Below are 24,471 nucleotides of genomic sequence, written 5' to 3' on the forward strand. Positions count from 1 at the left end.
GGATATCCTGAACAAATGGTCCGGGTTCACACCTTCAGATGCACCGGATGATTCGGCTGTCACCCCAGGCCAGGATTGCACTCCTGTGGTGGCTACAGTCTTCCAACCTGCTGGAGGGTCGACGCTTCGGGATTCAGGATTGGATCCTCTTCACGACAGATGCGAGTCTGAGAGGATGGGGAGCTGTCACCCAGGGGGTGCAGTTCCAGGGCAGGTGGTCTGACCAAGAGGCCCTACTTCCAATCAATATCCTGGAACTTTGGACTATCTACAATGCTCTGATTCAGGCCTCCCCTCTACTCCGAGATCAGGTGATCCAGGTTCAGTCGGACAACGCCACAGCGGTGGCGTACATCAATCAACAAGGAGGGACAAAAAGCAGGGCCTGCATATGAGAAGTGTCAAGAATACTCCTCTGGTTGGAAAAAAATGCAAGAGCACTGTCCGCAATCTATCTACAATGCTCTGATTCAGGCCTCCCCTCTACTCCAGGATCAGGTGATCCAGGTTCAGGCGGACAACGCCACAGCGGTGGCATACATCAATCAACAAGGAGGGACAAAAAGCAGGGCCTGCATACGAGAAGTGTCAAGAATACTCCTCTGGTTGGAAATAAATGCAAGAGAACTGGATGTGGACAACTGGGAAGCGGACTTCGTGAGTCGTCATGATCTCCACCCAGGGGAATGGGACTACACCCTCAGGTGTTTCAACAGATCGTCGACAGGTGGGGATGCCCACAGATCGACATGATGGCATCTCACCTCAACAAGAAGCTTTGCTGCTATTATTCACGAACCAGAGACCCTCAGGCAAGCGCAGTGGTTGTGCTGACATCGCCTTGGCCTCACCAGCTGGTCTACCTATTTCCTCCGGTTCCACTGATCCCAAGGGTGCTCAAGCGGATCAGGCATCAAGATGTGCAAGCAATCTTGATTGACCCCAGATTGGCCCCAAAGAGCATGGTACGCGGCTCTTCTGGACACATCCGTGGAAGACCCCTGGCCTCTGCCAAAGAAGGGATCTTCTTCAGCAAGGACCATTCATCTACCCGGACTTACGGTGACTTCGTTTGTCGGCATGGAAGTTGAGCGGAACATCCTAGCTCATAAAGGGCTTTCCAAAAAGATCATTGCCACTATGGTGCAAGCCAGGAAACCTGTGAAGTCAAAACACTATCATAATATCTGGCGAAGATATGTCTCTTGGTGCGAGGAATGCACATATCCCTCTGCAGAATTCCACTTGGGAAGATTCCTTCATTTCCTGCAGGCTGGGGTGGATAAGGGTTTACGTCTTGGATCCATTAAGGTCCAGATTTCAGTTCTTTCCATCTTCTTTCAGAAGAAGTTGGCTATCTTGCCAGAAGTTCAGACCTTCTTGCAAGGGGTTCTTCACATTCAACCTCCGTTTGTGCCACCTACGGCACCTTGGGATTTGGATGTGGTGTTACGTTTTCTACAGTCCTCCTGGTTTGAGCCTCTGCTGACAATAGTAGACAAGTACCTCACGTCGAAGACGGTGATGTTACTGGCCCTGGCTTCTGCTAGACGTGTCTCAGAATTAGGGGCCTTATCGTGTAAAAGTACCTACTTGGTCTTTTATGAAAACAGAGCGGAGCTCAGGACAAGACAGCAGTTCCTGCCGAAGGATTCCTTGTTCGTGCTGTATGATACGCAGAAAAAGAGTTGCCCTGCTTCAAAGCAGTCTATTGCTCATTGAATTAGGCTTACTATCCAACAGGCCTATGTGTTGGCAGTCTTACCTGCTCCACAGTCTCTGAAAGCCCACTCTACGAGATCCGTGGGGTCTTCCTGGGTGGCTGCCCGTGGAGTCTCGGCCCTACAACTATGCCAAGCTGCTACCTGGTCGGGGAAGAACACCTTTGTGAAGTTCTACCAATTTGATACCCTGGCCAAAGAGGTTACCCAGTTTGGGCATGAGGTGCTGTAGATGTCTCCGCACGTTCCCGCCTGTTCTGGAAGCTTTGGGACATCCCCATCGTACTAATCTGTCCCCAATATCCCTTATGGATGCTAGAGAAAATAGGATTTTAAATACCTACCGGTAAATCCTTTTCTCATAGTCCATAAGGGATAATGGGCCCCCGCCTCTGTGCGGTGACTTTCTGCAGGTTTTCTGTTATGTGTTACCTATTCAGATATTGCTGTTTGTGTTGCCAGCCGTTGCTGGCCTGGTTAGGTTATGGTGTGCTGGTGTGTAAATCTCACCACACTTATTGTTGTTATGTTCCTTCTCTCAAGTATCTCTCCTTCGGGCAATGTTTTACCTATAACTGCCTGTAGGAGGGGGCATATAGGGGAGGAGCCAGCACACCCAGTTGATGAAATTTAAAGTGCACTGGCTCTTTTGGACCTGTCTATACCCATCATACTAAGCTGTCTCCAATTCCCTTATGGACCACAAGAAAAGGATTTACCAGTAGGTATTTAAAACCCTATTTTCATGTCTTCAGTCATCTGAGGGGAACCCTTCATCGAATGATGCTCAGAATCGATGGCCAATCTCACCACAGACATGCTAATCACAGACACATATGTCGCATGGCTCTGTCTTAGTCAAATACCAACTAAACAGAGTGAATACTTACTTCATATGTTATAGTTTCTGGATACAGCACTATTTCCTATATTCTGGGTTTAGCTGGTATCTGGACCCTAATGATTAATGTCCCCACTCTATGTTATATATAACACCATGACTTCCTGCTTATCTTCAAGATCTGTTCAATGCTGCAAGTATGGCGGTATGGGGCGGTATGGTGTACCGGTAAGAAATTCCCAGCCGGTACGCCGTACCGCCAGGCCGTCCACCATACCTGCATCCTGCTGCCTGCTGTGTGAGGGGAGGAGAGCTCAGTGCAGCACCTGCCCCTCAATTCTCTGTTATGTCCTGCGGTCTCCAGCGGCTGTGGCGGCGGGGAGGAAATCTCAATAAGGCACCGGTTTGCTAGCCAATCAGAGCTCATGGACCAGCAGCCACGGCTCCTGATTGGCTTCCGGTCAGCGAGCTCTGATTGGCTAATGAACTGGTGCCTCATTTGAGTTACCCGCTGCCAGAGCTGCGGAGACCGCACTTCAAGAGCATTTAGGGGCAGGAGAAGCGCTGCGCTCTCCTCCCCTTACATAGCAGCCAGCGTGATTCAGCAACCGAGGCAGCGGTGAGCAGGGGGGGGGGGGGGGCACTCTGGGACAATGTATATCTGCCACTGTGGGGCAATGTATATCTGGCACTGTAGAGGCATTTGTGTATCTGGCCCTGTGGGGGCATTTGTGTATCTGGCACTGGGGAGCATTTGTATATCTGGCACTGGGGCAATGTATATCTGGCACTGTGGGGGGCATTTGTGTATCTGTCACTGTGGGGCAATGTATATCTGACACTGTGGGGGGCATTTGTGTATCTGCCACTGTGGGGCAATGTATATCTGACACTGTGGGGGCATTTGTGTATCTGGCACTGTGGGGCAATGTATATCTGGCACTGTGGGGACATTTGTGTATCTGACACTATGGGGGCATTTGTGTATCTGGCACTGTGGGGCAATATATATCTGGCACTGTGGGGGCATTTGTGAATTGGGCACTGTGGGGCATTTTATATCTGGCACTGTGGGGGCATTTGTGTATCTGGCACTGTGGGGCAATGTGTATCTGGCACTGTGGGGGTATTTGTGTATCTGGCACTGTGGGCATATTTGTTATCTGGCACTGTGGGGGCATTTGTGTATCTGGCACTCTGGGACAATGTATATCTGGCACTGTGGGGGCATTTGTGTATCTGGCACTGTGGGGGCATTTGTGTTTCTGGCACTGTGGGGGCATTTGTGTATCTGGCACTCTGGGGCAATGTATATCTGGCACTGTGGGGCAACGTGCATCTGGGACTTTTGGGGTCATATGTGTATCTGGGACCCCCCATTTGTGTATCACACGCCCATTTTCATTGGCCACACCCATTTTTTCGGCGCACGCACACACTACCTATAACACATTTTTTCTACTTGTACTACTGGGTCTGTTATACGTGATCTTCTCAGGGCCACACACATAAATCTATGTGCCATGCAGAAAATACTGTCATTATAAAACTAGTAACAATTAGACATTGCTGTGTATATATAGACTTACCATACCATCGCTTTAAACTAGAATGCTCATGGATTACACAGGTTCTGTGGCTGTTTAAAACCAAGTGAAATGCTGGCTAGAAGTCAGCCAGCAACAGATCCTGTGTAATTCATTAGTATTCCAGTTTAAAGGGATAGTATGGTAAGCCTATTTATATGCTGTAGTAATACAACTTAATATGAATATCAAGGCCCTATTGCATACTTACCGACTTTCTGGCTGCTCTCTTCGGGAGAGAGCAGCCAGGTTGGCTCAGCGGGGGGGTGGGGGGGGGGGGGCGGGGCAGGGCAATGATGAGCAGAAGGGGTAGGTGGGGACGGAGCAGAGGTGGGTGGAGGTGGGGCATGGGCGTGGTTGCGGTGTCATGTAATTTAAGCCACGCCCCCGCTCTGTAATGCCGATATTACCGGCATTATGATGCACGGGGCGTGGCTATGATGACGCAATTCAACAAGAATCGCGTCATCGACTGCCCTGACCGCCCACTTGGGACTACATAAATCGGTAGACTTGCCTACTCTTCCGGGGGGGGGGGGTTGGCCAGGAGGGTCACCCAATTTTCGGGAGCCTCCCGGTCATTCTGGGAGAGTAGGCAAGTATGCCCTATTGTGAGAAGTAGAGTAGCAGGTGCTATGGTACTACATAAAGACAACAGTCAAAAATTTCATAATCTACACCTTTAAAATTAGTGATGTGCACCGTACATTTTTCGGGTTTTGTGTTTTGGTTTTGGATTCGGTTCCGCGGCCGTGTTTTGGATTCGGACGCGTTTTGGCAAAACCTCACCGAAATTTTTTTGTCGGATTCGGGTGTGTTTTGGATTCGGGTGTTTTTTTCAAAAAACCCTAAAAAACAGCTTAAATCATAGAATTTGGGGGTCATTTTGATCCCATAGTATTATTAACCTCAATAACAATAATTTCCACTCATTTCCAGTCTATTCTGAATACCTCACACCTCACAATATTATTTTTAGTCCTAAAATTTGCACCGAGGTCGCTGGATGGCTAAGCTAAGCTGTGTCCGACACAAACACCTGGCCCATCTAGGAGTGGCACTGCAGTGTCAGGCATGATGGCACTTCAAAAAAATTATCCCCAAACAGCACATGATGCAAAGAAAAAAAGAGGTGCACCAAGGTCGCTGTGTGACTAAGCTAAGCGACACAAGTGGCCGACACAAACACCTGGCCCATCTAGGAGTGGCACTGCAGTGTCAGGCACGATGGCCCTTCAAAAAAATTGTCCCCAAACAGCACATGATGCAAAGAAAAAAAGAGGCGCACCAAGGTCGCTGTGTGACTAAGCTAAGCGACACAAGTGGCCGACACAAAGACCTGGCCCATCTAGGAGTGGCACTGCAGTGTCAGGCAGGATGGCACTTCAAAAAAATTGTCCCCAAACAGCACATGATGCAAAGAAAAATGAAAGAAAAAAGAGGTGCAAGATGGAATTGTCCTTGGGTCCTCCCACCCACCCTTATGTTGTATAAACAGGACATGCACACTTTAACGAACCCATCATTTCAGCGACAGGGTCTGCCACACGACTGTGACTGAAATGACTGGTTGGTTTGGGCCCCCACCAAAAAAAGAAGCAATCAATCTCTCCTTGCACAAACTGGCTCTACAGAGGCAAGATGTCCAACTCATCATCATCCTCCGATTCCTCACCCCTTTCACTGTGTACATCCCCCTCCTCACAGATTATTAATTTGTCCCCACTGGAATCCACCATCTCAGGTCCCTGTGTACTTTGTGGAGGCAATTGCTGCTGGTGAATGTCTCCACGGAGGAATTGATTATAATTCATTTTGATGAACATCATCTTCTCCACATTTTCTGGAAGTAACCTCGTACGCCGATTGCTGACAAGGTGAGCGGCTGCACTAAACACTCTTTCGGAGTACACACTGGAGGGAGGGCAACTTAGGTAGAATAAAGCCAGTTTGTGCAAGGGCCTCCAAATTGCCTCTTTTTCCTGCCAGTATAAGTACGGACTGTGTGACGTGCCTACTTGGATGCGGTCACTCATATAATCCTCCACCATTCTTTCAATGGTGAGAGAATCATATGAAGTGACAGTAGACGACATGTCAGTAATCGTTGGCAGGTCCTTCAGTCCGGACCAGATGTCAGCACTCGCTCCAGACTGCCCTGCATCACCGCCAGCGGGTGGGCTCGGAATTCTTAGCCTTTTCCTCGCACCCCCAGTTGCGGGAGAATGTGAAGGAGGAGATGTTGACGGGTCACGTTCCGCTTGACTTGACAATTTTCTCACCAGCAGGTCTTTGAACCTCTGCAGACTTGTGTCTGCCGGAAAGAGAGATACAACGTAGGTTTTAAATCTAGGATCGAGCACGGTGGCCAAAATGTAGTGCTCTGATTTCAACAGATTGACCACCCGTGAATCCTGGTTAAGCGAATTAAGGGCTCCATCCACAAGTCCCACATGCCTAGCGGAATCGCTCTGTTTTAGCTCCTCCTTCAATGTCTCCAGCTTCTTCTGCAAAAGCCTGATGAGGGGAATGACCTGACTCAGGCTGGCAGTGTCTGAACTGACTTCACGTGTGGCAAGTTCAAAGGGTTGCAGAACCTTGCACAACGTTGAAATCATTCTCCACTGCGCTTGAGTCAGGTGCATTCTCCCTTCTTTGCCTATATCGTAGGCAGATGTATAGGTTGAATGGCCTTTTGCTGCTCCTCCATCCTCTGAAGCATATAGAGGGTTGAATTCCACCTCGTTACCACCTCTTGCTTCAGATGATGGCAGTGCAGGTTCAGGATTGTGTGGTGGTGCTCCAGTCTTCTGTACGCGGTGGCTGAATGCCGAAAGTGGCCCGCAATTCTTCGGGCCACCGACAGCATCTCTTGCACGCACCTGTCGTTTTTTAAATAATTCTGCACCACCAAATTCAATGTATGTGCAAAACATGGGACGTGCTGGAATTTGCCCAGATGTAATGCACGCACAATATTGGTGGCGTTGTCCGATGTCACAAATCCCCAGGAGAGTCCAATTGGGGTAAGCCATTCTGCGATGATCTTCCTCAGTTTCCGTAAGAGGTTGTCAGCTGTGTGCCTCTTCTGGAAAGCGGTGATACAAAGCGTAGCCTGCCTAGGAACGAGTTGGCATTTGCGAGATGCTGCTACTGGTGCCGCCGCTGCTGTTCTTGCTGCGGGAGGCAATACATCTACCCAGTGGGCTGTCACAGTCATATAGTCCTGAGTCTGCCCTGCTCCACTTGTCCACATGTCCGTGGTTAAGTGGACATTGGGTACAACTGCATTTTTAGGACACTGGTGAGTCTTTTTCTGAGGTCTGTGTACATTTTCGGTATCGCCTGCCTAGAGAAATGGAACCTAGATGGTATTTGGTACCGGGGACACAGTACCTCAATCAAGTCTCTAGTTGCCTCTGAATTAACGGTGGGTACCGGAACCACGTTTCTCACCGCCCAGGCTGCCAAGGCCTGAGTTATCTGCTTTGCAGCAGGATGACTGCTGTGATATTTCATCTTCCTCGCAAAGGACTGTTGGACAGTCAATTGCTTACTGGAAGTAGTACAAGTGGTCTTCCGACTTCCCCTCTGGGATGACGATCGACTCCCAGCAGCTACAACAGCAGCGCCAGCAGCAGTAGGCATTACACTCAAGGATGCATCGGAGGAATCCCAGGCAGGAGAGGACTCGTCAGACTTGCCAGTGACATGGCCTGCAGGACTATTGGCTTTCCTGGGTAAGGAGGAAATTGACACTGAGGGAGTTGGTGGTGTGGTTTGCAGGAGCTTGGTTACAAGAGGAAGGGATTTAGTGGTCAGTGGACTGCTTCCGCTGTCACCCAAAGTTTTTGAACTTGTCACTGACTTATGATGAATGCGCTGCTGGTGACGTATAAGGGAGGATGTTCCGAGGTGGTTAACGTCCTTACCCCTACTTATTACAGCTTGACAAAGGCAACACATGGCTTGACACCTGTTGTCCGCATTTGTGTTGAAATAATTCCACACCGAAGAGCTGATTTTTTTTGTATTTTGACCAGGCATGTCAATGGCCATATTCGTCCCACGGACAACAGGTGTCTCCCCGGGTGCCTGACTTAAACAAACCACCTCACCATCAGAATCCTCCTTGTCAATTTCCTCCCCAGCGCCAGCAACACCCATATCCTCATCCTGGTGTACTTCAACAGTGACATCTTCAATTTGACTATCAGGAACTGGACTGCGGGTGCTCCTTCCAGCACTTGCAGGGGGCGTGCAAATGGTGGAAGGCGCAAGCTCTTCCCGTCCAGTGTTGGGAAGGTCAGGCATCGCAACCGACACAATTGGACTCTCCTTGGGGATTTGTGATTTAGAAGAACGCACAGTTCTTTGCTGTGCTTTTGCCAGCTTAAGTCTTTTCTTTTTTCTAGCGAGAGGATGAGTGCTTCCATCCTCATGTGAAGCTGAACCACTAGCCATGAACATAGGCCAGGGCTTCAGCCGTTCCTTGCCACTCCGTGTCGTAAATGGCATATTGGCAAGTTTACGCTTCTCCTCAGACGCTTTTAGTTTTGATTTTTGGGTCATTTTACTGAACTTTTGTTTTTTGGATTTTACATGCTCTCTACTATGACATTGGGCATCGGCCTTGGCAGACGACGTTGATGGCATTTCATCGTCTCGGCCATGACTAGTGGCAGCAGCTTCAGCATGAGGTGGAAGTGGATCTTGATCTTTCCCTATTTTAACCTCCACATTTTTGTTCTCCATATTTTAATGTGTGGAATTATATGCCAGTATCAATAGCAATGGCCTACTACTATATATACTGCGCACAACTAAAATGCACCACAGGTATAGAATGTAGATGGATAGTATACTTAATGACGACACAGAGGTAGGTACAGCAGTGGCCTTCCGTACCGTACTGCTATATATAGTATACTGGTGGTCACTGTGTCAGCAAACTGCAAAACTAAAATGCACCACAGGTATAGAATGTAGATGGATAGTATACTTAATGACGACACAGAGGTAGGTACAGCAGTGGCCTTCCGTACCGTACTGCTATATATAGTATACTGGTGATCACTGTGTCAGCAAACTGCAAAACTAAAATGCACCACAGGTATAGAATGTAGATGGATAGTATACTTAATGACGACACAGAGGTAGGTACAGCAGTGGCCTTCCATACCGTACTGCTATATATAGTATACTGGTGGTCACTGTGTCAGCAAAACTCTGCACTGTACTCCTCCTATATAATATTATACTGGTGGTCCCGACTCCCCAGTCCCCACAATAAAGCAGCACACTGAGCACAGATATGGAGTGTTTTTCAGGCAGACAACGTATAATGGTGGTCACTGTCAGCAAAACTTTGCACTGTACTCCTCCTATATAATATTAATTATACTGGTGGTCCCCAGTCCCCACATTAAAATAAAGCAGCACACTGAGCACAGATATGGAGTGTTTTTCAGGCAGACAACGTATACTGGTGGTCACTGTCAGCAAAACTCTGCACTGTACTCCTGCTATATAATACAGCTGCTCCCCAGTCCCCACAATTAAGCAGTGTGAGCACAGATATATGCAGCACACTGAGCACAGATATGGAGCGTTTTTTTTCAGGCAGAGAACGGATAACTGGTGGTCACTGATCAGCAAAACTCTGCACTGTACTCCTCCTATATTATACAGCTGCTCCCCAGTCCTCCTCACAATGAATTAAGCAATAATGCACAATCAAATTCAACAATAACGGAGAGGACGCCTGCCACGTCCTCTCCCTAACATTTGCAATGCACGAGTGAAAATGGCGGCGACGCGCAGCTGCTTATATAGAATCCGAATCTCGCAAGAATCCGACAGCGGGATGATGACGTTCGGGCGCGCTTGGGTTACCCGAGCCATACGGGAGAATCCGAGTATGGCTCGGACCCGTGTAAAAAGGGTGAAGTTTGGGGGGGGGGGTTCGGTTTCCGTGAAACCGAACCCGCTCATCACTATTTAAAATGTGACATAATTTTATTTACCCTTAACTCTATGGTGTATTTCCAAATTGTTGGCACGTGTCTGCACTCTGTACATATTCAGGAACAATTTTCTAATTAGCTTTGATGCAGACACTAGGCAGCAATAGACTGTGTTAGACAACACTTGACTCATTCATACTTTCTCTTTACTCATTACACAGAAGATGAAGAGGAGGAAGAGGAAGCAGGAGAAGGTGAGGATGCTGAGGACGTTCATACGGAGTCTTCTGGTGAAGAGGACCCATCAGAGCAAATGACTCCTAATCCTCTGTCTACACCTGAGACCACAACAACAACCACAAGCTCCACTGAGGAACAAACCCAATCTGAGGCAGCAGATCTGCCAGATCACAGTTCCCCCGTCCCACAAGTAATTTAAACAGTGTAAAACTAATAATGTAATTGTTTATTTCTGTTTCTCAATTATTACTGCATTATTAAACGTACTAAGATTTCAGTGGCTCTACCTATGAAATGCTAGTTAAAACTATTAAATAACAAGAAATACAGTATACTGTGATGTTTCATGTACAGTAAGGGAATGGAAATAACTAACATTTAGGAAACAATATTAGAAGAGAAATTAGGAAACAATATTAGAAGAGAAGTGTAAAATGGATCAGTGCCTCAACACAATCATTATATGTTTAAAAATATTATCTTCAACAATTTGAGTTGACATAAAGCTTTTTGCAAAGTCTTGTTGAGTAGGCAAATGCAATTTCTCTGCAGCAAATGGTGCCATGCACAATGTTATTGTACTGTCATTTAGCATAATAAACTAATAATAATAATGAGCAGCAGTGGCGGATTTAACCTATGACCCAGGACTGCAGCCCCCTCTCTGCCTTCCGGGCAGTCCTAGCTGGTTTCTATGGACTGCAGCTGATGCCGTCCATTTAAGTCGGGGTGTTTTGCACATGCGCAGTACCGTTGCCTCTACTGCACATGAGCTGGTCCCGGCGTCTTTCAACTACATTAAACAGGTGCTGGGGGCAGCCGGCGGTGGGGACAAAGTGACCCGGCAACCCCCTTCTCCGCCACGGTAAGAGCCACCACTGATGAACAGTAAAAGTGTTCTTTATTAGTTAATGTTCTTATACTGCAAACTGGGGTGGATTAATGGGGGGTGACAGAGGTGGTTGCCCATGGGCCCCCACACATGGGGGGCCCATAGAGGGTCAGTTTGACCCAGTAATTGGCAGGGGCTGCCACAGCTCAATGTTCTGCATGCACTGATTGCATACAGCTCAGAGATGGGGTTTGAGGGTAGGTGCACTGTGCAGCATACAGGGGGTGTGCTGTGGCCATACTAGAGTAGGCAAGGGAAGGGGCAATTTTATTGGAAGGGGACCTTACAACTTAGTTGCCCCTGGGGTCCCTCAAACCGTAGTCTGGCCCTGACAGCAAACCAGAAATCTGCAATCATAATTGTCATCCATTAGAATTAAAAAGTATAAATATCAATCAAGGTATGTAACCCCAGTGATCAATGAAACTAAAGGGCCCTACACACTGGCAGATAAAACAGAACAATATGAACGTTCTCGTTCATTAATGAACAAGAACTCGTTCATATCGTTCTGTGTGTAGACACCAACGATGAACGATGCGCGGCACCGCGCTCGTTCATCGTTGGTGCCACGTCGCTTATGCATGCAGGCCAATATGCACAATCTCGTCCATATTAGCATGCAGTGCTATGGAGCCGGGTGATGGGGGGAGTGAAGAAACTTCACTCCCCCGTCACTGCCTCCCCTGCCGCCGGGTCGCCCGTCGGCCATATCCGCCGTCGGGCAGCTCGGCGGCGGATCGACAAATGTGTAGGGCCCTTTAGAAACATAGAATTTTGGAAGCAGATAAAAACCACTTGGCCCACGTGCCCTTAACATATGTACATGCCCACACTTACACACTAGGGTTCATTTTTTGTCGGGAACCAGTTAACCTACCAGTACTGCATATTTCTGGATTGTAAGAAGAAACCCATGCAAGCATGGGGAGAATATACAAATTCCACACAGTTAGGGCCATGAACCCATGACAGCACCTACTGTGAAGCAGTAATCCTAACCATTACACCATCTGTACTGCCCAATGAATGCGTCTTTTTCAAAAGTCAATGCAGGTAATGGAGAGGCTTGATCATTTTAGCTAATCATGCTGTGCTTTGTAGGATTCAGCAAAACAATTTGTAGTTTGATAGGATTATACAAGGGACTGATATGTGTCTATAACGAAGCAAGTTAGGGTGACAGTTATCAAACCTTCTAAAGAGGACAAGTGGGGGTGTTGCCTATAGCAACCAATCAGATTCTAGCTATCATTTAACTGGTACATTCTATAGAGTGGTGTGGTAACTCAAATCTGATTGGTTGTTATGGGCAACACCTTCACTTGTCCTGTATAGAAGGTATGAGTGAGGCAACTGCAAGCAGCAACAGTTGGAGGCAACACAGTATATTCATTTTACCTATTTTATCCATTGAAAAGTCTTAATAATTGGTTTTCACTTTCATCAAGGATCTAATGCTTAAAAATGAAAATGTTTCTGAAGCGCCCATCAGTTATGCACAAATACTTACCGTAGTTACTACAAGGGATGAGCTACAGAATAGCTAGAATCACATCCTACAGAGATCCATACCAATATTTTGTGTAAAGAGTATTTGTCGCTTGTTTCAGTTTTACAGAACGAAATGACCTTTATTGTGTCTGTAAATTTTGACTATTTGCTGTTTTGTTATAACGTTTATTTCCGCATGTCTCTTAAACAGCCATGCCTAACAGCTGCTCAAACTTGATGGTGTGAATGACATTAATGATGGAAGGAACATTACTGAACTGGCATTAATTAATTAGTAATCATTATCATTTGTGAATAACCTAATTCATGTTTGTCCTGGACAGCTTATGAATATTAATATTTTACTGTGAAATGTGCAAACTTTGATTCTCTTTCCTGTACAGAAGCAAAATGACAGATTAACCATCAGACAGTTTGGGGTTGATGCTGAGTTTGACGTATCCCGTATGCGTACCATTAAATAGGCAAATTAGCTCTAAACGGAGAAGTTATCGTTACTGCTTATATGGAAGCAGCAGCGATAGCAGTAATATGGTAATGCAGCACGCCTCCTGCATGCATTGCTGATCTGAGCTGCGTTCTAGGATCATACGTGACACTATCGATAGGCTGCCTGGCCCATGGGGTCGTGCAAGCTGGCCGACAGCAAAAACACACCTCCATTTATGGAAATGGAGGCTGTCGGCTCCGCCAAGCAAATTCAGACTGTCAATTACTGACAGCCTGAAGCCGTAGTGTGACAGACGTCATAGCTCCACATCGCACATGCACAGTATGGGTCCAGCGCATGCACAAATGATCAAACATTGAGACTTTGCTGAAGTTAATGAATCAGGCCCCTTATGCCCAGGAAACAAGTAGGTTACATACCTGCCTTTGAAGATTTACATAATCTGACACAACAGCATTAGACGTGCAGGGACAGGACAGGGAAGTGCCCATACATCAGGCAGATATCGGGACAATTCCCCCATTCTGCCAATGCCTGGGTTAGGGGATTCGGGAAATCCAACATGTTGGAAATCCTCAATTTGACCATTTCAACCAACAAATGTTTGGAATCAGCAAGTCTGGGATTTTTAACTTCCTGTATTTTTGCAGAATGGGGAATTGTTAAAAACATGTGGATAAGTGTATGTGACATATGCTGAATACCTGATATAAACTCATAGGGGCGTGAATATTTCTGCCTGTAGCTTTCAGAGTGTATCAAAGTAATTTACACTGTAAATGTATCCAAGTCAGCATCAGGGGTTTGTTCTGGGAGAGTATTATATATGATTCTTCAGTCTTCCAGTTGTGGTATCAGCATAATACATCATGGCAAGAATCTTTCAAATAAATAAGTCTCCATTACTCACAAAAATAATGTGTTATTTGTTCATTCCATTAGTAGGATTGCACGTGTAGTAATAAACTGGGGAAAGTCGGTGGTTTAATCATTAATTAAAAGCTAAGTACCAATTAATAATGTGAGACTATTGTGGAATGCATTGTGGGCAATTAATGCAAGCAGTCATGCAAAATAGCGGGAGTGCTTTGCGGGTGAGGCTAGTATGAAAATTAACCTGTATAAAATTACGCTGACCATATTAGCCCTTTAAACTGGGACACTCATGAATTACACAGGTTCTGTGGCTGATTATAACCAGGTGACATGCAGGCTTGAAGTCAGCCAGCCACAGAACCTGTGTAATTCGTGAGTGTCCCAGTTTAAAGGGCTAATATGGTCAGCCTATTTAAAAGTTCCAACATTAGCTTAGGGAACTTTAATGGCTACTTGCAGTCATCAATACTAAAAGAACCAGGCAGGATCCACATTAAAAAAAAATAATAATAATTGAAATTCACTCTGTGAGTTTACAGCCAATAAAGTACCATGGTTTGGCTCTGGCCCTTTTACCCCCGCCGTCAGAGGTGTGAATACATTACCCATGTTTTGAATCCCAATATGTGACTCACCAAAGATATGTTTTCAATATATTTGCTTAGTGTGTGACTCTGTGTGTGTGTGTGTGTGTGTGTGTGTGTGTGTGTGTGTGTGTGTGTGTGTGTGTGTGTGTGTGTGTGTGTGTGTGTGTGTGTGTGTGTGTGTGTGTGTGTGTGTGTGTGTGTGTGTGTGTGTGTGTGTGTGTGTTTTTTTTAAATAGCTTGTATGGAATGTTTTATTTCATTAAAAAATAAAAAGTGGATTTCCATTTATCTATGTTATTGTTATGGAGCCCATACACTGCTATTTTACTGACCTATTATTAGGACAGTTAGGTGAAAATTATTTATTTACTAATAAAAATGGATGCAAAACACTGCATATGATCCAGATCTTCCAGATTAAATTCAGGAGAGTTGGGAAATGTGGTCGTATTGGTGACATTGGCCCTCATTCCGAGTTGTTCGCTCGCAAGCTGCTTTTAGCAGCTTTGCACATGCTAAGCCGCCGCCTACTGGGAGTGAATCTTAGCTTATCAAAATTGCGAACAAAAGATTAGCAAAATTGCGAATAGACACTTCTTAGCAGTTTCTGAGTAGCTCCACACTTACTCGGCAACTGCGATCAGTTCAGTCAGTTTCGTTCCTGGTTTGACGTCACAAACACTCCCAGCGTTCGGCCAGACACTCCTCCGTTTCTCCAGCCACTCCCGCGTTTTTCCCAGAAACTGTAGCGTTTTTTCGCACACACCCATAAAACGGCCAGTTTCCGCCCAGAAACACCCACTTCCTGTCAATCACATTACGATCACCAGAACGAAGAAAAAACCTCGTAATGTCGCGAGTAAAATACCTAACTGCATAGCAAATTTACTTGGCGCAGTCGCAGTGCGAACATTGCGCATGCGCATTAGCGACTAATCGCTCCGTTGCGAGAAAAATATAACAAACGAACAACTCGGAATGACCCCCATTATGTGGTAAATTTACTAAATTGCACATCGGATTTTTTCTGTATACTAGACCTCATTTAGCTCGGATCGCAAAATTGAGAAAATGCAATCCGGCCGATTATCAAATGACTGCGCATGTGTAGTGTTTGCATTGTGCGTGCGCAACAGCGATTTGCAATTTATCCTGCAAATGCATTGTACTTCAATGCGGTCGCATTTTGATTGACAGAAAGCCAGCGCTTAGGTGAGGAAATGCAATGGGCAATTATTTCTTTCTTTCTGGCCGGCACCTATTTGATCGCAGATTTTTAGCAGTTTTGCGATCCGTGCTGAATAAGCTCCACTATTCCTGTTTTCATTTTCCTACTTATACACTCCAAGAAGCAGTGGCTGTAAGTCATCACTAATTAAATGTACCCGTATGTGTTCCTAAACCCACAGTATAACCCATTTATACCACTTAGTGCCTAGGCTATGTATGGGAAGCTTTACTTTCCACCTATAGATTACCCTGCATCGCCAAGCTGTGTAAAGTGTAATGAAGTGGGGTATATATTTTTTGAGTCTAGCAACATTTAAAATAATAATAATTATGTCCTTCTTTCCCTTTAGTAATTGTCTGACACATGAGAGCATACTGCAGAGGCAAATGCAGGATTTCTGGAGGAGGGGTTCCAAATGTTTAATTTAGAGCTTTTGTTGCCAGCCCATATAGGATGCATAATAGAGATGTAACCAGGGGTGCTTTAACAGAGGAGGGGGCCCATGTGCACCTCCGGGTGGGTCCCCTCCTCTGCACAGCGCAGTAGTCTCCTGCATAGTGCCGGAGTCTACTGCGCATGCACAGGTCTCGGAAACATGGTGCCAGCCATGTTCTAGAGACCAATTTGGCTACTGCGTATGCGCGGTGGCCATTTTGGCAACGATTTTCACCGCAACAGCAGCACCCGATGCTGGACTCCGGAAAGGTAAGTGTTAAAATCTGGGTGTAATGTGTGCGGTGTGAGCCCCCCCTGGATCCAGGGGCCCGTGTACACACTGCACCCATTATGGAAACGCCAATGCATGTAACAGGCTATAGCAGGGGTGGGCAATTATTTCAGCTGAGGGGCCATTTCACATTTCCTGTCAGTATCCGAGGGCCACAAACAAAATAGCAGCTCCCCCCACTTGACAAAAATATAGGGACGTGGCTTCATGTGGAAGAGGTGTGGGCAAAAAATAATACAGATTCATATAAGGCTGCACAATAGTCTCCATTATTCAAATTGTGCCACACAGCGCCACTTACACACATTACACCAGGTAGAGCCCCCTTTTACACACATTACGGCAGGTAGAGTCCCCTTTTACACACATTACAGCAGGTAGAGCCCCCTTTTACACACATTACGGCAGGTAGAGCCCCCTTTTACACACATTACGGCAGGTAGAGCCCCCTTTTACACACATTACGGCAGGTAGAGTCCCCTTTTACACACATTACGGCAGGTAGAGCCCCCTTTTACACACATTACGGCAGGTAGAGTCCCCTTTTACACACATTACGGCAGGTAGAGCCCCCTTTTACACATTACAGCAGGTAGAGCCCCCTTTTACACATTAACATTTTATTTAGGATAATTATTGCGCAGCAAGCAAATTATCCAGTGTCTTATAGCCCCTGGGGAAAGGTGTGACACAGTGATAGAACACGGGGGGTGTGACACAGTGACAGAACATGGTGGAGGTGACACAGTGACAGAACACGGGGGGTGTGACACAGTGACAGAACACGGTGGGGGTGACACAGTGACAGAACATGGGGGGTGACGCCAGTGGTGTCAGAAGGCGGGTGCGGGGGGTGCGACCGGCAATCGGGTGTCCCCCTCGGTCGGGGTGACACCAAAGTGCCAGCTCTTCTGCTGTGACAGGAGCCGAGTGCTGCAGTGAGATAATCTCCTGCAGCACTCGGCTCCTGTCACAGATAAGAGCCGGCACACACACAGTCCAGTCTCCGGGGTCAGCCAGCATCTTTGGGGAAGCTGGACATGCCCCCGGAGCGAAAGAGAAAAGACCCTCCAGGCCACGACCCTTCAAAATTAGGCCACACCCCCTTTTCGGGCGCCACGCGGCCCAAGTGGGGGGAGGGGGGGGGTGTAATAGTACAGAGTGCGCTCCGGGTGATGCCTCTGGGCGACACGGTGACAGAACACGGTGGGGTTGACAGTGACAGAACACGGCGGGGGGTGACAGTGACAGAACACGGGGTGTGTGACACAGTGACAGAACACGGGGGGAGTGACAGTGACAGAACACGGGGGGTGTGACACTGTGACAGAACACGGGGGTGACACGGTGACAGAACATGGGGGGGTGACACGTGACAGAACACGGGGGTGACATGGTGACAGAACACAGGAGGGGATGGTACAGCGAGAGCTAAAGTCCTCTCCCCGCAACCTAAAAAAGTCTGACGCCACTGCCCGCACACACAAATATACACACACTATCACACACACACTCTCTCACACACACACACACACGCACACACACACACACACACACACACACACACACACACACACACACACTTTCTTTCACTTTTCCCATTTACTTACTGATCTGGCTGGCAGTGGCAGGAAGGATGGATCTGTACCAGTCTGCCTCCTGTCCCGTGTAGCTCCGTCCCCTGAGTTCCCGTGTAGCCCCGCCCAATCATCGGCACATAGCTCCGCCCCCTTTTTGGCTGAACACAGCTGTTGTCACTGTGGACAGGAGGAGGAGGCTGCTACAACGCAGCAGGGGAGAGAGGCGCCGCCGGCAGCTAGGAGGTACTGCAGTGCAGAGCAATGACAAGCAGCTCAGCCGGTCGGGCTGCTTGTCATTACTTGCTGGTGGGAGGCAGTGGGCCGGGCAGGATCGGTTTGCGGGCCGCATCCGGCCCGCGGGCCGTATTTTGCCCACCCCTAGGCTATAGTATGCCTCAAACTAGTTGCAGTTTATGTAATACAGTACTTCAGACATACTGTATGCAGGTCCAATGATCATGGTAAGCCACTTACCAGATTCAATTTCTCGTGAAATGATTGAGCACTCAGATACACACACACACACACACACACACACACACACACACACACACACACACACACACACACACAGCAGACTTGGTAGGAAAATGTGCCACTGGGCATATGCAGCAGCTCCACCCTCCACCCTTTATACTGCATGTAACAGTGACGTGCGGTAACATAAATGGCTGGGGAACCACTGGCTAGTATCAGAGTCAGATTTACGCATACATATATGAACTTGAGGGTTCATGTAGACATTATACAAAGGTGCATATTTCTGGAAATTGTGTGAATTTTGATCAGAGATGTGCCAGCAAGGTAGGCAGGGAGGCACTGCCTCACCTGTCATACTCTAGTTTTGATTATAAAAATTATTAGAATAATACAAAGAAGATATTTATAATATCTTCTTTGTATTTTTCACATAATTTTTGGAGTATACTGGAGCATGACAGTAGAGACTCTGCCTCACCTGACCACATGTCTGTAGTGGCTGCTGGCCAGGCTGTGGGGAAGAGGGGCTCCTGGGCATCTGAACCCATCATCTTCCTCCCCCCCCCCTTCCCCGTGCGTTTGACTATGTACTCGATGTCTCACACATGTTGTACGGTCCATAATTACAGGCGACACTGAACCCTATGTAAACAAGAAGACTTATTTAGCCTAGCCTAGGGCTTTTCACAGCTTGTTATCCCATTGTCTCCCTCACCACATTCTTTTTCTGAGCTCGCTATACATTGCATGTTATTGTGCTAGATACATGTTTGCTCCACTGTGTGATCATCTGTGTTGAGCTTTATCACTGTCTCTTTCTCGTGTCTGCTTGTGACCCTCTTGCATCTAATGCAATTTTTGAAAACCAACCTTGCTCTAAGCTGCACTACAGTTTAGCTCTTAATCTTCATCAATAACATAACTCATTATTATCTTCGGACGGTGCTTGCTCTGTGCTCCATTACCTTATAAGCTGAATCTGAATGCGTGCACAGTGTACAGACGACGGACAGTCGCATACCAGAAGATAACAATACTTTTTATTTTATCTGTCCTGATAAAGGGTGGTGTTGAGCCAACTGGTATTCAACAGACTCCTAATGTTCAAGTGCTCACTGCTGCGGAAACCCCAGATAACTTGTTTTACCCTTCCTGGTATAAGAGCCAAGTACAGCAACAATTCAAACCAAACAAGGTCCTGTTGAGTGATGCTATGGGTCAAGTAGGTCCTTCCGTTCCCAAGGAAATGACTGTAAGGAAAGTTGACCCAGCAGCAGGAACCCTAAAGGATCATGTGGCAGTGGCTGGTAAGGAAACCAGCTCATCTGCAGATATCCCGCAGGTCAGTGATGATACATTACATGTTGTATTTGTGTGCTATGACCCCGCTGTGCTAGTATAAAAAGGAAAGAGTGCTACCGTATGTTACCAATGCCTTGCTTTATGGCTATATGAAGAATAGAATTCAAACTGTGAAAACTGCTCTCGCTTTCGGTTGACTTTATAAAGCAAACATGTTATTTAATTATGTTTATTATTTGCTTTCTTATATTGAGTTTAGCAATGCCAAAAATATGAGTTACTAATATCATTTCTACTTATATACTACAGATACTGGTATAATAGGCATCTTGGTAGAAGCTGTATGGGTAATAAATGTCAGTGGTTGTAAATCTTTATATAACCCTCTCACTTTCCTGCTCCTCTTCCAGGCAGTGTACAGTAAAGCTAGGACACACCTAACAATCCATGGTCCAATCACCCAATACCAGGTGAACGGGCCGACAGTTGTATAGGTGTGTATGCAGGTCTGTTGCAGGAGCATTAGCCAATAAATGAATTATAGGTCACATCTTATGTGCTGTTCAACATTCGTTGTGCTGAGCTCCCAATCCCATAGAAGCCTGTACACACTGAGCTATTTCTAGAACACTGTGTACAGGGCTGCGAGGAGGATGACATCAGGGTCAAGCTAGGGACACGTTGCTCTGCTGATCGGAAGCATTCACCCAATCAAAAGTGTGTAAGTACCCAGCTTAAAACCACTTAACTGGCATGGTCAGATTTCATGCAACTGCGTTGTCCCACCCTGTTCCCCCGTTTTTGATGAGGAGATCCATTCCGCAGATGTGCATAAGATAATGTTTAAATATTTGAAAAAATACTTTTTCAACTTTATTAAATAAAATAAATTAAAAAAAATAATGTTGTTAAAGCTTTTGAAGGGGAAAAATCGTCAGTTAAGTGGAGGGACATAAATAGTATCCCAGTCGGTATCCGGACTCTAGGTCGACACCTATTGGTCGACATTGAGTATGTCGACACAGGAAATAGGTCGACACTGCCGTTAGGTTGACATGAACAAGGTCGACATGGAAAAAGGTCGACGTGAGTTCCCCCCCTCCCCCCAGTTTTTGAACTTTTTCATACTTTTCGATCCACGTGGACTACAATTGGGAACGGTAACCTGTGCCCGAAGCATGGCGAGTGAAGCAAACTCTGCGAGGGGACACAGTGCACTAATTGGGGTTCCCGATCACTTTACGAAGAAAACGACACTAAAAAAACATTAAAGAGCTCATGTCGGCCTTTTCCATGTCGACCTTGTTCATGTCAACCTAATGGCCATGTCGACCAATTTCCTGTGTCAAACTAGTCACTGTCGACCTATAGGTGTTGACCTAATGTGTGTCGACCTAGACACTGTAGACCCTGAGTCCCATATCCATCCCAGTCCCCTAACTGCTAAGGATCATGCAAGCCATTGATTAAGGGCCGGATTCTGAGTTGGACATATCTCTGTGCACAGATGTAAATGGGGAGATTTTGCATACAGCAAATGCACAGATGCAAATTATTCATTTTTGTGTATATCTGTCCTATTCTGAATCTAAGGGAACTTTGCTGGATCTGTCTTTCTGAATGGATACTGGATGTTATAACAATGCGAATGTACGCAAGAGAACCGTTTTATGGGTGTGTTGGTCTGTGTCATGCGTGTGCTGGGAGAGACACTATTCTGAGTCATGCATATACAAAGAGGATGTCAAATTAAGAGGGATCTCCTGTAGCTAGCATGGGGTAGGTGTAAATGCCAGTGATAATGATGGCAGCTGCTCTCGTGAATGGAGGAATGGGGCGGAGCAATCACACAGATGTGTACGAATCAAAAATATGAGTAGACACATTACCATTGTGTTTCTACGTTGTACGCAGCAGGCATCAGGCGTTGCGCTTAAACTAAGTGCGACCCAGAATCGGGCTCTGGGTGTGCTACTAATGTAACTGGCTGCATTAGCTATTACATGTGAGAAATATTGGTATTTGCATAGCTCCCACGATATTCATTGTGATAAATAGATTCTTCCATGTGTCAGATAAATGGTCTCACTGGCCAGAAGTAGGCCTTTTTAGTAGGGATGGCCATCGTGGGCTGTCCATCAATGGTTGCCATCGATGACACTATCGGTGATAGCAATTGATGGTACATAAACCATCTATGGCAAACCATCGATGGTTAGCACCACTCGATGGAAACCACTGAAATGTGCTGGCTCAGCCACGAACCAATCAAAAAATGGGGGCGGAGCTTAGCAGTGTCGGGCGCGGAGCTATGCTCGGTGTCCCGACGCCTTGCAAAATAAAAAATAAACAAAATTATTTGTGTATGCTGTGCCATCGATGGAGGGAAACCATCTGGTTCTCTCCCATCGATGGCAAAAGCATTCGACATCGGTCACAAACCATCGTTGATTAGGTATCATCGATGTTCGATGGCCATCCCCACTTTTTAGGCTATTCCTGTTCTCCACTAACTACTCAAGTGTATTCATAGGGGGATATTCAATTGTTTGAAAAGTCGGTTGGAAAAAACAGACACCCAACCGACTTTTCAAACATTTGAATTCTCCCCATAATGTAACATTTCACAACAAGCTAATGAGAGTAAATTTCTGTCCCCGCAACAATACCATGAAACACTTTATAATTTATTTTATCCTGGAAGGATTCCCAAGTGGACTTTCTGGAGGAATTTATCTAACATGTCTTAAAGTTAGAGAATTCTGAAAAACACAGCAGCTCATCTTTCATGAAAGCATCAAAGTGACACAACTGTTCATTGATTTACATACACAGCAAATCGTCACGTAAGCCACTGGCTACACAACTCTGAAAATCATTTTCCCATCATGAGTGTATCTTGTACACATCCGTCTCCAGTCGTATTAACAATTAACATGGGTGTATTCTAGGACCCTGGGTCTGTTTGCTGGTACTTGTAGTCCTGCATTGTATTAATGTCAATGTTAAAAGCATGTTTTCTTATTTCCTCACAGGGCTTAGCACTCTGCTTATCAATTCTGACTTTATTTATGATACTGTGTCATCTCTGGAATCAAATTCAATACATGATACTTACTATTATGGGTAGGAAATACTTTGTTTTATTCATTTACTAACAGGTCATCTTCATCGTGTCTCTAACTAGCGTGAAAAGGATATGAGCTTGGACGCTGTATAACATTAAAACATGTGATAGCTGACCAGTCAGTAATTGGGTAGACTGTGTATAGTTTGATTATTAGGTTTGTAGTGAGGGCCAGACTAAGGCTTACGGGGGCCCCTAAGTTGTGGGTCTCTCTTCAATAAAATTGATCTGCCATCCCACACACCTGCCACCACCACGGTATACCCTTTACCAACGGGACTGCAGCATAGTATGTCATATCCACGACACTACCAGTAGTGACACCCCCCCCCACACACACACACACATGCACACACACACACACACACACACACACACACACACACACACACACACGCATCAGCGTAATACATCATGTTCGTGATAATGCCGGCCGTGGCAAGAACCGTCTCCAGGCAGCAGACGTAAAGTAATATATTGCCATGCTGCCAGGAGTCAGCCAGGGGGCAATGATTGTGCCAGTGTTAAGGTTCCTGGGTGACCACCCCATCCACTTCCTCACCAAATCTGGGTCTGTTTTTAGTGTTTTTAGTCATCGTTCTGTGTGTGCCTATAGTAGACCTGATGCAGAGCTGAACACGTCTTTATGTGGAGCGTATCTTGTATGTTTTCCCACATACTCTGGAACCAGGCACAAGCAACTACAGTGCATACCTCCCAACTTCATCAGGGAGAAAAGAGGGATGGAGCCAGGGGCGGATCCAGAAGAAAATGAAAGGTGGGGCACCATGATAGGGGAACGGTAATAGTTATATTTACATGCACCTAAGGCACGCGTGCTCCCAGATAAGAGGAGTGGTATCACAGGGGGCGTGGCCTCACAGAATACGCCATCAGGTAATGATTGGCTGTAGGAGCGCATCCTGGTTTATTGCCAATGTTACACCCTGATGAAAATACTGATTGGGCCTTGAAATGTTGGTCACCTGTTCCATTAGTTATGGGAGCCTGGAAGGCGCCCCAGCACAATAGAATTATTATAGTTTTTAGTTGGTGGTGGCAGGTGCAGCATACCTTGTTTTGGGCACTGCAGTGAGACTCAGACTGCAGGACACGAACTGCCCATCTTTGATTAGCAGAAGCAGCCAGCTGGATCTCCAACAAGCAGCATAAGACATCTGCAGGACAGCCCAGTCACAATCACACGGGCCGCCTTCTCAAAGCTGAGGCTGAGTTTGACTGCACCTAGCATGGTGGTAAAGGAGGTGGAGGAGGAAGCGCTGGGAAACTGTGCGGTGCCCTGAGGAAGCCTTCTGCGCCGTCATAAGTAACAATCTTACTCAGTGCTG

The 24,471-nt window shown here is 46.4% G+C and overlaps 1 protein-coding gene across 4 annotated transcripts in view; it reads left to right on the top strand.

Moving 5' to 3' along the window:
- The window catches only part of TRIM55 (tripartite motif containing 55), a 313,681-nt gene that overhangs the window by 241,065 nt on the left and 48,145 nt on the right, over positions 1-24,471 (top strand). For 2 of the 4 annotated variants that reach the window (XM_063923826.1, XM_063923824.1), the window contains exons 8-9: positions 10,336-10,544; positions 19,757-20,035. In XM_063923826.1, the coding sequence (XP_063779896.1) occupies positions 10,336-10,544; positions 19,757-20,035 (488 nt within the window). Of the gene's footprint in view, positions 1-10,335; positions 10,545-19,756; positions 20,036-23,030; positions 23,122-24,471 lie in introns of all 4 variants that reach the window. The other 2 variants (XM_063923825.1, XM_063923827.1) reach the window with 2 other exon arrangements.

The sequence above is a fragment of the Pseudophryne corroboree genome, chromosome 5 (genome assembly GCF_028390025.1).
Source record: "Pseudophryne corroboree isolate aPseCor3 chromosome 5, aPseCor3.hap2, whole genome shotgun sequence".
Classification (NCBI taxonomy): Eukaryota; Metazoa; Chordata; class Amphibia; order Anura; family Myobatrachidae; genus Pseudophryne; species Pseudophryne corroboree.